Source organism: Rhinoderma darwinii, chromosome 4 (genome assembly GCF_050947455.1).
Source record: "Rhinoderma darwinii isolate aRhiDar2 chromosome 4, aRhiDar2.hap1, whole genome shotgun sequence".
Taxonomy (NCBI): Eukaryota; Metazoa; Chordata; class Amphibia; order Anura; family Rhinodermatidae; genus Rhinoderma; species Rhinoderma darwinii.
The window spans coordinates 401520189-401534861 of record NC_134690.1 but is presented as its reverse complement, the minus strand read 5'-3'; the positions used below and the strand labels follow the sequence as shown (position 1 = coordinate 401534861).

General features: G+C 38.2%; 1 protein-coding gene across 1 annotated transcript in view; it reads left to right on the top strand.

Moving 5' to 3' along the window:
• The window catches only part of PLB1 (phospholipase B1), a 105735-nt gene extending 91807 nt beyond the window's left edge, over window positions 1–13928 (top strand). The window contains exons 48-57 of the mRNA XM_075863770.1: window positions 271–370; window positions 5045–5096; window positions 5514–5594; window positions 7573–7638; window positions 7838–7932; window positions 9414–9495; window positions 9616–9714; window positions 10703–10798; window positions 10890–10964; window positions 12412–13928. Of these exons, the coding sequence (XP_075719885.1) occupies window positions 271–370; window positions 5045–5096; window positions 5514–5594; window positions 7573–7638; window positions 7838–7932; window positions 9414–9495; window positions 9616–9714; window positions 10703–10798; window positions 10890–10964; window positions 12412–12630 (965 nt within the window). The 3' untranslated portion in view covers window positions 12631–13928. The remainder of the gene's footprint in view (window positions 1–270; window positions 371–5044; window positions 5097–5513; window positions 5595–7572; window positions 7639–7837; window positions 7933–9413; window positions 9496–9615; window positions 9715–10702; window positions 10799–10889; window positions 10965–12411) is intronic.
• Window positions 13929–14673: the final 745 nt, after the last annotated feature.

The window sequence follows — 14673 nt, the reverse complement described above, 5'->3', positions numbered from 1 at the left end:
CCTATGATAACACTTCCAGTCCCTGTATTCTTGTAGCTCATGGCAATCACAGAACACTAGGCCGCATAGCAACCAATTAGAATACAGCTTTCATTTTTCTTCTAGCTCAAGTAAATAAATGAAATATAAATTCTGATAGGTTGGAAATATAAGGTTTTGTGGTCGTATTATAACGGATTTAGAATGTCCTTGAACTGACTTTTATTTTAAGGTTCAGATAATTCAGATTTTTTCTGATCTCCTGTGTCTTATTCCCCATATTCCTTTCAGACATTTTGAAGAAGTTTAATCCAGCCTTAAAGGGATTCTCCACCGGTACTGGCACAACTAACCAAATGTTCAATGTAGCAATTGGTGGTTCCAAAGCTGAGTAAGAATGATATATAATATAACATGATAATACTGCCCCCTATGTAAAAAAATATAACTACTATGATACTGCCCCCTATATACAAGAATATAACTACTATAAAACTGCCCCTATATACAAGAATATAACTACTATAATACTGCCTCCTATATACAAGAATATAACTACTATAATACTGCTCCCTATATACAAGAATATAACTACTATAATACTGCTCCTATATACAAGAATATAACTACTATAATACTGCCCCTATATACAAGAATATATCTACTATAATACTGCTCTTATATACAAGAATATAACTACTATAATACTGCCCCTATATACAAGAATATAACTACTATAATACTGCCTCCAATATACAAGAAAATAACTACTATAATACTGCCCACCATATACAAGAATATAACTACTATAATACTGCCGCCTATATACAAGAACATAACTACTATAATACTGCCCCCTATATACAAGAATATAACTACTATAATACTGCCCCTATATACAAGAATATAACTACTATAATACTGCCCCCTATATACAAGAATATATCTACTATAATACAGCCCCCTATATACAAGAATATAACTACTATAATACTGCTCCAATATACAAGAATATAACTACTATAATACTGCCCCCTATATACAAGAATATAACTACTATAATACTGCTCCTATATACAAGAATATAACTACTATAATACTGCCCCTATATACAAGAATATAACTACTATAATACTGCCGCTATATACAAGAATATAACTACTATAATACTGCTCCTATATACAAGAATATAACTACTATAATACTGCCCCCTATATACAAGAATATAACTACTATAATACTGCCCCTATATACAAGAATATAACTACTATAATACTGCTCCTATATACAAGAATATAACTACTATAATACTGCCCCTGTATACAAGAATATAACTACTATAATACTGCTTCCTATATACAAGAATATAATTACTATAATACTGCCCCCTATATACAAGACTATATCTACTATAATACTGCCCCTATATACAAGAATATAACTACTATAATACTGCCCCTATATACAAGAATATAACTACTATATTACTGCTTCTATATATAAGAATATAACTACCATAATACTGCCCCCTATATACAAGAATATAACTACTATAATACTGCCCCCTATATACAAGAATATAACTACTATAATACTGCCACCTATATACAAGAATATATCTACTATAATACTGCCTCCTATATACAAGAATATAACTACTATAATACTGCCTCCTATATACAAGAATATAACTACTATAATACTGCCCCCTATATACAAGACTATATCTACTATAATACTGCCCCTATATACAAGAATATAACTACTATAATACTGCCCCTATATACAAGAATATAACTACTATATTACTGCTTCTATATATAAGAATATAACTACCATAATACTGCCCCCTATATACAAGAATATAACTACTATAATACTGCCCCCTATATACAAGAATATAACTACTATAATAGTGCCTCCTATATACAAGAATATAACTACTATAATACTGCCCTCTATATACAAGAATATAACTACTTTAATACTGCCTCTATATACAAGAATATAACTACTATAATACTGCCGCCTATATACAAGAATATAACTACTATAATACCGCTCCTATATACAAGAATAGAACTACTATAATACTGCTCCTATATACAAGAATATAACTGCTATAATAGTGCTCCCTATATACAAGAATATAACTACCATAATACTGCCCCCTATATACAAGAATATAACTACTATAATACTGCCCCCTATATACAAGAATATAACTACTATAATACTGCCTCCTATATACAAGAATATAACTACTATAATACTGCCCCCTATATACAAGAATATAACTACTATAATACTGCTCCTATATACAATAATATAACTACTATAATACTGCTCCTATATACAAGAATATAACTGCTATAATAGTGCTCCCTATATACAAGAATATAACTACCATAATACTGCCCCCTATATACAAGAATATAACTACTATAATACTGCCCCCTATATACAAGAATATAACTACTATAATACTGCCTCCTATATACAAGAATATAACTACTTTAATACTGCCCCCTATATACAAGAATATAACTACTATAATACTGCCCCTATATACAAGAATATAACTACTATAATACTATCCCCTATATACAAGAATATAACTACTATAATACTGCCCCTATATACAAGAATATAACTACTATAATACTGCTCCCTATATACAAGAATATAACTACTATAATACTGCCTCCTATATACAAGAATATAACTACTGTAATACTGCCCCTATATACAAGAATATAACTACTATAATACTATCCCCTATATACAAGAATATAACTACTATAATACTGCCCCTATATACAAGAATATAACTACTGTAATACTGCACCTATATACAAGAATATAACTACTATAATACTATCCCCTATATACAAGAATATAACTACTATAATACTGCTTCTATATACAAGAATATAACTACTATAATACTGCTCCTATATACAAGAATATAACTACTGTAATACTGCCCCTATATACAAGAATATAACTACTATAATACTATCCCCTATATACAAGAATATAACTACTATAATACTGCCCCTATATACAAGAATATAACTACTATAATACTGCCCCCTATATACAAGAATATAACTACTATAATATTGCCCCTATATACAAGAATATAACTACTATAATACTGCTCCTATATACAAGAATATAACTACTATAATACTGCTCCTATATACAAGAATATAACTACTATAATACTGCTCCTATATACAAAATATAACTACTATAATACTGCTTCCTATATACAAGAATATAACTACTATAATACTGCCCCTATATACAAGAATATATCTACTATAATACTGCCCCCTATATACAAGAATATAACTACTATAATACTGCCCCTATATACAAGAATATAACTACTATAATACTGCTCCTATATACAAGAATATAACTACTATATTACTGCCCCTATATACAAGAATATAACTACTATAGTACTGCCCCTATATACAAGAATATAACTACTATAATACTGCCCCCTATATACAAGAATATAACTACTATAATACTATCCCCTATATACAAGAATATAACTACTCTAATACTGCTCCTATATACAAGAATATAACTACTCTAATACTGCTCCTATATACAAGAATATAACTACTATAATACTGCCCCTATATACAAGAATATAACTACTATAATACTGCCCCCTACATACAAGAATATAACTACTATAATACTGCTCCTATATACAAGAATATAACTACTATAATACTGCCCCTATATACAAGAATATAACTACTAAAATACTGCTCCAATATACAAGAATACAACTACTATAATACTGCTCCTATATACAAGAATATAACTACTATAATACTGCCCCCTATATACAAGAATATAACTACTAAAATACTGCCCCCTATATACAAGAATATAACTGCTATATTACTGCCCCTATATACAAGAATATAACTACTATAATACTGCCCCTATATACAAGAATATAACTACTATAATACTGCCCCTATATACAAGAATATAACTACTATAATACTGCTTCCTATATACAAGAATATAACTACTATAATACTGCCCCTATATACAAGAATATATCTACTATAATACTGCCCCCTATATACAAGAATATAACTACTATAATACTGCCCCTATATACAAGAATATAACTACTATAATACTGCTCCTATATACAAGAATATAACTACTATAATACTGCTCCTATATACAAGAATATAACTACTATAGTACTGCCCCTATATACAAGAATATAACTACTATAGTACTGCCCCTATATACAAGAATATAACTACTATAATACTGCCCCCTATATACAAGAATATAACTACTATAATACTATCCCCTATATACAAGAATATAACTACTCTAATACTGCTCCTATATACAAGAATATAACTACTCTAATACTGCTCCTATATACAAGAATATAACTACTATAATACTGCCCCTATATACAAGAATATAACTACTATAATACTGCCCCCTACATACAAGAATATAACTACTATAATACTGCTCCTATATACAAGAATATAACTACTATAATACTGCCCCTATATACAAGAATATAACTACTAAAATACTGCTCCAATATACAAGAATACAACTACTATAATACTGCTCCTATATACAAGAATATAACTACTATAATACTGCCCCCTATATACAAGAATATAACTACTAAAATACTGCCCCCTATATACAAGAATATAACTGCTATATTACTGCCCCTATATACAAGAATATAACTACTATAATACTGCCCCTATATACAAGAATATAACTACTATAATACTGCCCCTATATACAAGAATATAACTACTATAATACTGCTCCCTATGTACTAGAATATAACTACTATAATACTGCCCCCTATATACAAGAATATAACTACTATAATACTATCCCCTATATACAAGAATATAATTGCTTTAAATTGTATTGATAATAAATGAATAGGATGTTCAGGACATTTTATGTTCCTTTCCTCCCTTTATATACTGTTATAATGTAGAGTTCTTTCTTTACTTTTTTCATATAGGAATATGCCGGCTCAAGCTGAGACTCTAGTAAAGAAGATGAAGGAGAGCAAAGTGAGTATCATCAGCTTCAATTGCTACTTTGCTAATAGCGGAATAATATAATGGGGGTAATTTATAAAGTGCAGAACTGCGATGCTCATAACATGTTATAACATCAGCACAGTAACTATCTCAGCCGGGTTTATATTTTGGGATCCTGTTGGTTAAGCCCTAATGCACACGAGCGTGTGCGCCGCCCGAGTCCGTCTGTGATACATGGAAACATATGACAAGTTCTATCTTTCAACGGATCACTAAAGTGAATGGCTCCGTGAAAACTGGGTGCCACTAGTAATCAGACATTTTATAATAATACATTAGAATGGCAAAACCCTTTCATAGGTTTCCAATATAAGTCCAGGTGTTCTGCATCCTGCCCTAGTATTAATAATATTCCCACTGATTCCTTCCTATTTCATCTTCTATTAGGATATTAACTTTGCAGAAGACTGGAAGTTAATCACACTTTTTATTGGTGGCAATGACCTCTGCCAGTACTGCAGAAACCGGGTGAGTAAATGGAACAGAATTTCTTTATTTAGGATTTTCTTCGCCATTAGCAGAAAGCAGTCTAGACAATGCTCTGTGAGCTAAACAGCCTGGACTTCAGACTGATACATTGTAACAAACAATCAGAGAGTTGTGTGCAGCAGCTTTTGATGTATTTAGCTCGTTTTTTCTAGACTGATACATTGTAACAAACTATCAGAGAGTTTAGCAGCTGATGATGTATTTAGCTCCAGTTTTTCTAGACTGATACATTGTATCCACTTCTCAGCTAAGAGTGGGACTTGCTATGTGCAGGTTTGCTGCCACTGAATGTAAATAAGAGTGTTCTCATTCACTGACAGCTAACATATCTTGTAAATGGCGAAGAATTGAAACAAAGTATATTAGAAAGTTTGAGAACTTTTCATTTATACAGTGAAGAAGCTTTATTCACCCAAAACCTCATAACCAGAACCATCCAATAAATATTTTTTGTATGTTTTTTGACTGTCCTTATCCTTTACATTTTCCAGACTTCTCACGTGCCCCAGCCATATCCCTGAAAATATATATCAGTGCTTTTTAATTCTTCTATGGAGAGAACCCCCTAAGGCTACAATCATTTACGATTACCCACCAACAATGCTCAATTAATGCCCCAATATATTACTAAATCCTGTCATGTTATATTACCCCATACATCGCTCAAAAATAATACTCCTACCCTGTGCTCAATTAATACCCCCACATATTGCTCAATTAATACCCCCACATATTGCTCAATTAATACCCCCATATATTGCTAAATTAATACCCCCATATATTGCTCAATTAATACCCCCATATATTGCTCAATTAATACCCCCATATATTGCTTTATTATTACCCCCATACATTGCTAAATTAATACCCCCATATATTGCTCAATTAATACCCCCATATATTGCTCAATTAATACCCCCATATATTGCTCAATTAATACCCCCATATATTGCTTTATTATTACCCCCATACATTGCTAAATTAATACCCCCATATATTGCTAAATTAATACCCCCATATATTGCTCAATTAATACCCCCATATATTGCTCAATTAATACCCCCATATATTGCTTTATTATTACCCCCATACATTGCTAAATTAATACCCCCATATATTGCTCAATTAATACCCCCATATATTGCTCAATTAATACCCCCATATATTGCTGAATTATTACCCCCATATATTGCTGAATTATTACCCCCATACAATCCTAAATTAAGACCCCCATATATTGCTGAATTAATGCCAACATACAGTACTAAGTAATATTGTCATATAGAGCTCAAATAATACCCCATATATTGATGAATTATTCCCCCATATATTACTAATTAATACCCCCATATATTACTAATTAATGCCACCATACAATGCTCAATTAATACTCCCATGTTAATACCTCCATATCAATTAATGCTGCTGTATAGTGCTCAATTATTACCTTCATGTCTAATCCAGACAGTCTTGTGAGTAGAGAGTGCTAGAGAGTGGGGAGAGGTGGGACGCGAGACAGCTTGGAGCAGTGGCCAGAGGTGCCCTATATTATATTGTATCGAGATGCGGAAAGAAAACATGTCTGTGATCCAGTTATGATTTTAACAGCCGGATTTGGGAGAAGCAGACAAAACCGTCTCCGCTCCGCCCCTGCTAAGGTCATGTGCTTTGTTTTTTTTTAATGCCATTTTTTCGTGTTTTTTTTCCAGTAATGTTATTTTGGTTTTAGCCAATGGTTTAGATTGAAAGAAACTAAGCAGCAATAGTGTAGCGTGGTAACGCATTTCCCTTAGAATCAGCTCTAGGTGGCGCTGTGAGCATTGATCTCTGTGTACGAGGCTCACTCTATAGATGTCCGTCCAGAAACTAATGCCGGATTAGCAGGATTTCTGGATGATCAGAAGGAATCATTTTACGGTGGTACTAAAAAAATAATACTGTTGCTTTTATTTTCCAGGAACGATATTCTCTGACCAATCATGTGAAGCATATTGAGACCGCCCTGGATATGTTCTATAAAGAGGTGCGGCCACCCATGAAACCATCTTTAGTGCAAGATATAAAATCTACACAATGATGGAAAATAAATTAGAGAGAATTCTGATGGAGGTGTTAGTCGATTTCCATTGGCCACAGGGCGATGGATTGTACTTCCGCTGTCCGCGCTCATCTCCCATGATGCTCAGTATTTCTTCTAATTCCTTTTCTCTTATCTCCATTAGATTCCTCGAGTTTTTGTCAACCTGGTGCAAATCATGGAGATCGAGGGGCTGCGTACAGTCAATTCAGGGACGTTTGGCTGCAGCGTCTTGAAGCCGTAAGTAAAATATTGTCTAATAACTTAAATCTAGAATTGGCCAATGCAGTGTGGGAGGAAACTTGGAGTAAAGCCAAACACCTAACCACTGAGCCAACTATATCTGACATATAGACATTACTCTGTGCTGCTGTGAGGGAAGCTGTAGACATATATTACTTTACTGCAGTGATCCCGATCATGTGGCTCTCAGACCCTTACACGTGGCTTACCAGCTGAACGAGGGGCTTGTGGCACCTGTTTTGCAATACTAGGCGGCCAGTGGCAACCACAGATTGGAAGAGAAGCCATTACATGGTAGTCACAGAGACATCCGAGCAAGATCAGCTCTTTGTGTCACAAATTGGAGGTCACGGGACTCCTGGTGCTCCGATCGTTGGGGGTCCTAGAGGTGTAACCCTCATCGATTTAGATATTTATTTTAATGTTTTAGGTCGAAACAACTTTTTCATAATGTTTACCACCAATAAGCCACCGACTTCAATAGTACAAGGGCTTCTATACACGTAATGGCCAAAAGTATATGGACACCTGACCATCGCACCTACATGAGTTTATTGGACAGCCCATTCCAAAACCATGAGCGTTACTTTGGAGTTTTCCCTCCTTCCGCAGCTATAGCAGCCTCGCCTCTTCTAAAAAGGATTTCCAAATAATAATTTTAATAAATAAAAACTATATGGCCAAAAGTATGTGAACCCCTGACCTGATATCACACCTATATGAGCTTGTTGGACAACCCATTCCAGAACCAGCAACTGCCCCCACCCGTCTGGGAAGGCTTTCCACTAGATTTTCGGGTGTCTGCGGAAATTTGTGGCCATTTGTGAGGTCAGGCGCTGATGTTGGGGAGACGGTCTGGCTCACAATCGTCCTTCCAATTCATCCAAAAGTTGTTGGATGGGGTGGAGGTCTGGGCTCTGAGCAGCCACTCGAGTTCCTCCACAGCAAACTCTATGTATTCCGGTATGTAGCCTTCTCCTGGCATCCAGCAAACCAGATACCTCCATCAGACTGCCAGATAGTGCGCCATGATTCATCCCTCCAGAGTCCTGTGGCGGCGTGCAATATTTGTCTATGGAGATTACACGGCTGTGAGTTTGATTTTATGCAGCTGTTTTCAATCTGTGCGGCTAAAAACACCTGAACGCAATAATTCGGAGGGGGGTCCACATACATATTGTGCCATATAGTGTATAAATGGGATCAGACAGGACAAGGTACCAGGACCAGTTTGCTCTGAGCATTGATGATATAATAGCTCACAGATCCCCACTCTCGATGTATCTAAATAATATATCAGAAGATACCGAAAATCGTAAACCCCTTCAACAACCTCCCATTACCTGGTGTCAGGACAGACTCCTTAAGGTGGATAACTCTCATCGTCTTCATTTTTTAGTCCTTATTAATAAAATTCTCTGGTCCTTTTACTACCTGTGTGCAGTAAACAACAAATCGTTTGCTTCCCCTTCTCATAGGAACGCTTGTCCCTGCTTCATTAACCCACCAGAGGGATCCCCAGAACTGGGGGAAATAAAGAAATTCAACAGGGATTTGCAGGTGAGTGGTCAGATAACGGCACCCGGCTTCTCCAGAAACAGATATAACCAGGATGGTGGAGTGCTCGTCCAGTTTGACATGTATTAATATTTCGTTTCCCACTCTCCCTTTTCTAACCAGATTCACGTAGCTGCACTGGCCGAGAAATACAATGACCGCGAGGACTTTGCTGCAGTGGCTCAGCCGTTCTTCACAAACACTGTAGTACCTGTGGATGGTGTAAGTTGTAGTAGTACTGAGTCCAGTGCATGAATTGTGGCAGGAGCTGAGTGACTGCTCCACTGTATAGTACAGAGCTCTGGAAAAGTACTGAAGTAGTAGTGTGGAGCTCTGGATTGATGGTGGGCAGTAGGGCAGAGCTCTGGATTAATCCTGGGCAGTAGGGCAGAGCTCTGGATTGATGCTGGGGCAGTAGGGCAGAGCTCTGGATTGATGCTAGGGCAGTAGGGCAGAGCTCTGGATTTATGCTGGGGCAGTAGGGCAGAGCTCTGGATTAATCCTGGGCAGTAGGGCAGAGCTCTGGATTGATGGTGGGCAGTAGGGCAGAGCTCTGGATTGATGGTGGGCAGTAGGGCAGAGCTCTGGATTGATGCTGGGGCAGTAGGGCAGAGCTCTGTATTGATGCTGGGGCAGTAGGGCAGAGCTCTGTATTGATGCTGGGGCAGTAGGGCAGAGCTCTAGATTAATACTGGGGCAGTAGGGCAGAGCTCTGGATTGATGCTGGGGCAGTAGGGCAGAGCTCTAGATTAATCCTGGGCAGTAGGGCAGAGCTCTGGATTGATGCTGGGGCAGTAGGGCAGAGCTCTGGATTGATGCTGGGGCAGTAGGGCAGAGCTCTGGATTGATGCAGGGGCAGAGCTCTGTATTGATGCTGGGGCAGTAGGGCAGAGCTCTAGATTAATACTGGGGCAGTAGGGCAGAGCTCTGGATTGATGCTGGGGCAGTAGGGCAGAGCTCTGGATTAATGCTGGGGCAGCACGGCAGAGTTGTGGATTAATACTGGGGCAGTAGGGCAGAGCTCTGGATTGATGCTGGGGCAGTAGGGCAGAGCTCTGGATTGATGCTGGGGCAGTAGGGCAGAGCTCTGGATTGATGCTGGGGCAGTAGGGCAGAGCTCTGGATTAATACTGGGGCAGCACGGCAGAGTTGTGGATTAATGCTGGGGCAGTAGTTTACGGCACATTAACATGTGACCTCTTTACACCAGGATGGGATCCCAGATCTGGACTTCTTCGCTGTAGACTGCTTCCATTTCTCAGATAGAGGACACGCTGAGATGGCTATCGCTCTATGGAACAACATGGTGAGATCAGCAGAGGGCGCTGTACAGGTGATATGGCCAACAATAAACATATAACTGGACTGAATCGTAACTTTCTCTGTTTCGCCCTCAGATTGAGCCAGTCGGCAAAAAACTGAGCTACAACAACTTCACCCACAGTCGCACCAAACTAAACTGTCCGTCCAACGTAAGTAACGCCATATGGGACATGTGCTCCTCATCTGTCTCATCCTTGATGCTCATGTGACCCTGGTTCCATTTAAATAAAGTTTAATAGTTTTCTTTGCCATGTTCAAGTTCTCTGCTTGCTGGCAGTGAATGGAAACATTCTTGTTTACACCCTGAAGCTGAAAACCTGTCCTGATTATATCCTTCTTAGAGGTCCAGGGCTTGTTACAGTGTATCCGGACTCATTTCAGTTGGACATGATCTTTTTATGTACATTATATTTATATGTAAACAGTTTTTAAAGGAGATTTCTTAGAACTGTGCATTATGCAGTTCCTCTGTTATTCCTCCTAGAATTGTATGAATGAATTGCCAACTAGGTGTTACCATTCCCCTTGTCAAAGGGGCGTGTCCCTACAGTCTCCCTCTGTCAGCTCTGATTGGACAGTGTCAGCCGGTGTAGGGACACACACCAAGCTGTCAATTTAATTCAAAAATTTCTAGGAGGAATAACAGAGGAACGGCACAGCGTAGAATTAAAAAAAAAAAAGATGTTCCAGAATTGTGATTTCATGGGGAATACAATTATTTTTTAAAACAGACATGTCATGAGAGGTGACAGATCCCCTTTAGACTTCCTATACTCGGGTAGTGCCTCTAAGGCCGGGTTCCCACGGGACGGATACGCTGCGTAAAAACCATGCAGCGTATTTGACCTGGAAGCCGCATTACTTTCCGTCTGTAAACCGCATCACTAAAAGCCGCTCATACTTACGTAATCTGTTGTTGTGGCGACGCTGCAGCCCATGTGACAGCTACAACGTCATCCCAGCAGGCCGGACTGCGGGAAGAAGGAACGCGTTCTGGTATGGTTTTTTTTTTTCCCATAGTTGCTATTTTTGCAGCGTAAAAAATCTCAAAACACTGGGCTTTCTGTTGCGGGTTTTGCATCCCTATTGAATACAATGGGGAAAACCCGCAACGGAAAAACAACAAAAATGCAGCATAAATTGACAAGCTGCGGAATTAAATTCCGCACCGCAGGTCAATTTGTTAACGTTTATTCTGCGTTTTTTTTCCCGCAGTGTGGGCAGGAGATTTTCTGAATCTCATCCAATTTGCTGCTACTGTAAATGCTGCAGAATTTCCGCACAGAATTCCGTTGCGGAAATTCCGCAGCGTTTACGCCACGTGGGAACCCGGCCTGACAGTACTGAGAGCGTCACTAGAGCCCTTTTGGTGCTGCAAATTGGCTTTGAGGGCTCTCTGAGTGGCAGAGAGATCATTGGTACCTTTGAGGGTCAACATGTGGGCACTTGTACCCCCATTTTAGTTTTTTTTTTAGATTTTTTGTTTAGGTATATTGGTCTCATCGTATACAGCTTTACGCCCTCTAAAATTTGGACTTTAGTTCGCACATAACGTTTCTTCCTGATTGATTTACATATTATATATTCGTCTCTCAGAACCAGCCATTCCTCTTCACCATGAAGAACAGCGGACTCCCACAGGCTGAGGTCCCACCAGAAGACGATAGCAGCCAAGTGCCAATGTGGTCCGTGATTGTGGCTTCCATCGGCGGCGTGGTTCTGGGCTGCGCAATTGTTGGAATTGTGATGTCTATAAAAAACCGGAAGAAATCCAATAAGAAGAAACGGATGAGTGAAAGTGGCTCCTCCTTCTGAGGGTCAAGTAACGTCCATAAGATCAAGGGCGCAGCTTAGATTATTACTGAAACTTCTGTTCATAATATTCAACCATGAAATAAGATCTCGAATGACAAATCTCATGACACGCACGGAGCTCAACCAACATCTCCCGATATAATTCACCTATTGAGAAACACTTCAAAAGCAATGGGCGGAGACCCTTCATAAGACTCCATCTCTCCATGGAGTATCATGCCTTATATTTCAGCCACATCCAGAGCTGCATTCACAATTCTGCTGGTTACCACTTGGAATTCATCGGCACCGTCATTCACAGATTATCTTACATAAAACATATTATACTGTTCTGTACTGCATTGTGGGGGATGTAGCTTTTCGTTACTAAAATGCATTATGTGGTTTAAACACTACATCTCCTAGAATGCACCACAGCATATATGATTTGTGCAGACACCGAACCAGCAGAGGGCAGAAGAAAGATGAAGAAGTCCCACAGTCAGAGTGCTAACATGTAACCAGATGAATTCTGAATGCAGCTTTAGGTGTGGATGGAGTAGGCATGATGTTATCCAAGATCAGTATAGGATGAATAATTGCAAAGTTACTCAACATGATACTTGTATGTAGATTTAGCCCGTGAAATGTGGAGATATACTTTATATAGGGATCAGTTATAGGGATCGTGATCAAAAAATTGGCAGAATTATTGGCCCTCATCACACCTTGTCGTGGTCAATAAAGTACCAATTGTTCTTGTGAAGTAGCGCAGCCGCCAAAGTGCAACCACCGCAAGTCTGATCATGAGATAATTCCGTAAATTGTATAGAAACGATAAGATGCACCCACAACACAAACATGAGGAAGCTCAGGGCGGCCTATATGCCGATGAGAATATTCTCTGATCTCTTTCGGCAAATCTGATACCCCAAGACAGATCACCTGACGAACCATGGCCCATAAAGGTGTGGGCCCGGTGATACTTTTTCGGCAAATTGGCAGAAAGGATTCAGAGATTCCCCTCCACATATAGTCAGTGCTGTGCACGCCCCTCACGCCTCAATCTGGACACCCCAAGGGTTCATTTTGTGGGTGCAGTTGGACCAGCACAGCACTGCTGGGTCACATATTTTGTTTTAAACCCGACATATAAGGTTTTGCATAAATGATCACGCCGGAGCCCACTGTCCAATCACAGAGGACTACAGAGCGTTTGTAAATAGACAATAAGTATCGTGATTAATGCCACATAATGGCAGGAAATGTGTTTATAAATGGATCCTGTATTATATTGTGACAGCAAAATATTAAAGAAAATGAAGAAAAGTCTAATTGTTGTGTTACTCCTGCAGTGGTCTCCAAGCTGTGGCTCTCCAGCTGTTGTGAAACTACAACTCCCAGCATGCTCTGTGCCAGCTACCTGCCTGTTGTCTGTCACTCTTGTGTGTAAACCCAAACTAAACAGAGCAGGTAAAGCTGTAGTCTGTAAAGCCACTGGTATTGCAGATATCAATGTCACCACTAGAGGGCGCTCACTGAACGTGTTATGTATATAGCTCATTACTATGGTAACCATAGATGAAACATATATTTTCTAAACACTTTCCATGAGTTCTATACTCCGCTCTGTCTGCAAAAAAATATTATCACGCTACATATCAAAAAACTGATCATGATATGAATGAGATCCATCATGATCCATTTTTATTTACAACCTGAAACCAGCCTTACTGTCGCTACATTCCCCATGCAAATTCAGACATAAAACATAACAAGTACATGCATAAAGAAATCAATGAATAGAATGCCAGAGCTATCATAGTACTTGCATAAAGAGCACATTTTATACTGTCATATAGAGCACACATAATACTGCCATAAAGAGCACACATTATACTGCCATATAGTGCACACATAATACTGCCATATAGTGCACACAATACTGCCATATAGAGCACACATAATACTGCCATATAGAGCACACATAATACTACCATATAGTGCACACATAATACTGCCATATAGTGCACACAATACTGCCATATAGAGCACACATAATAC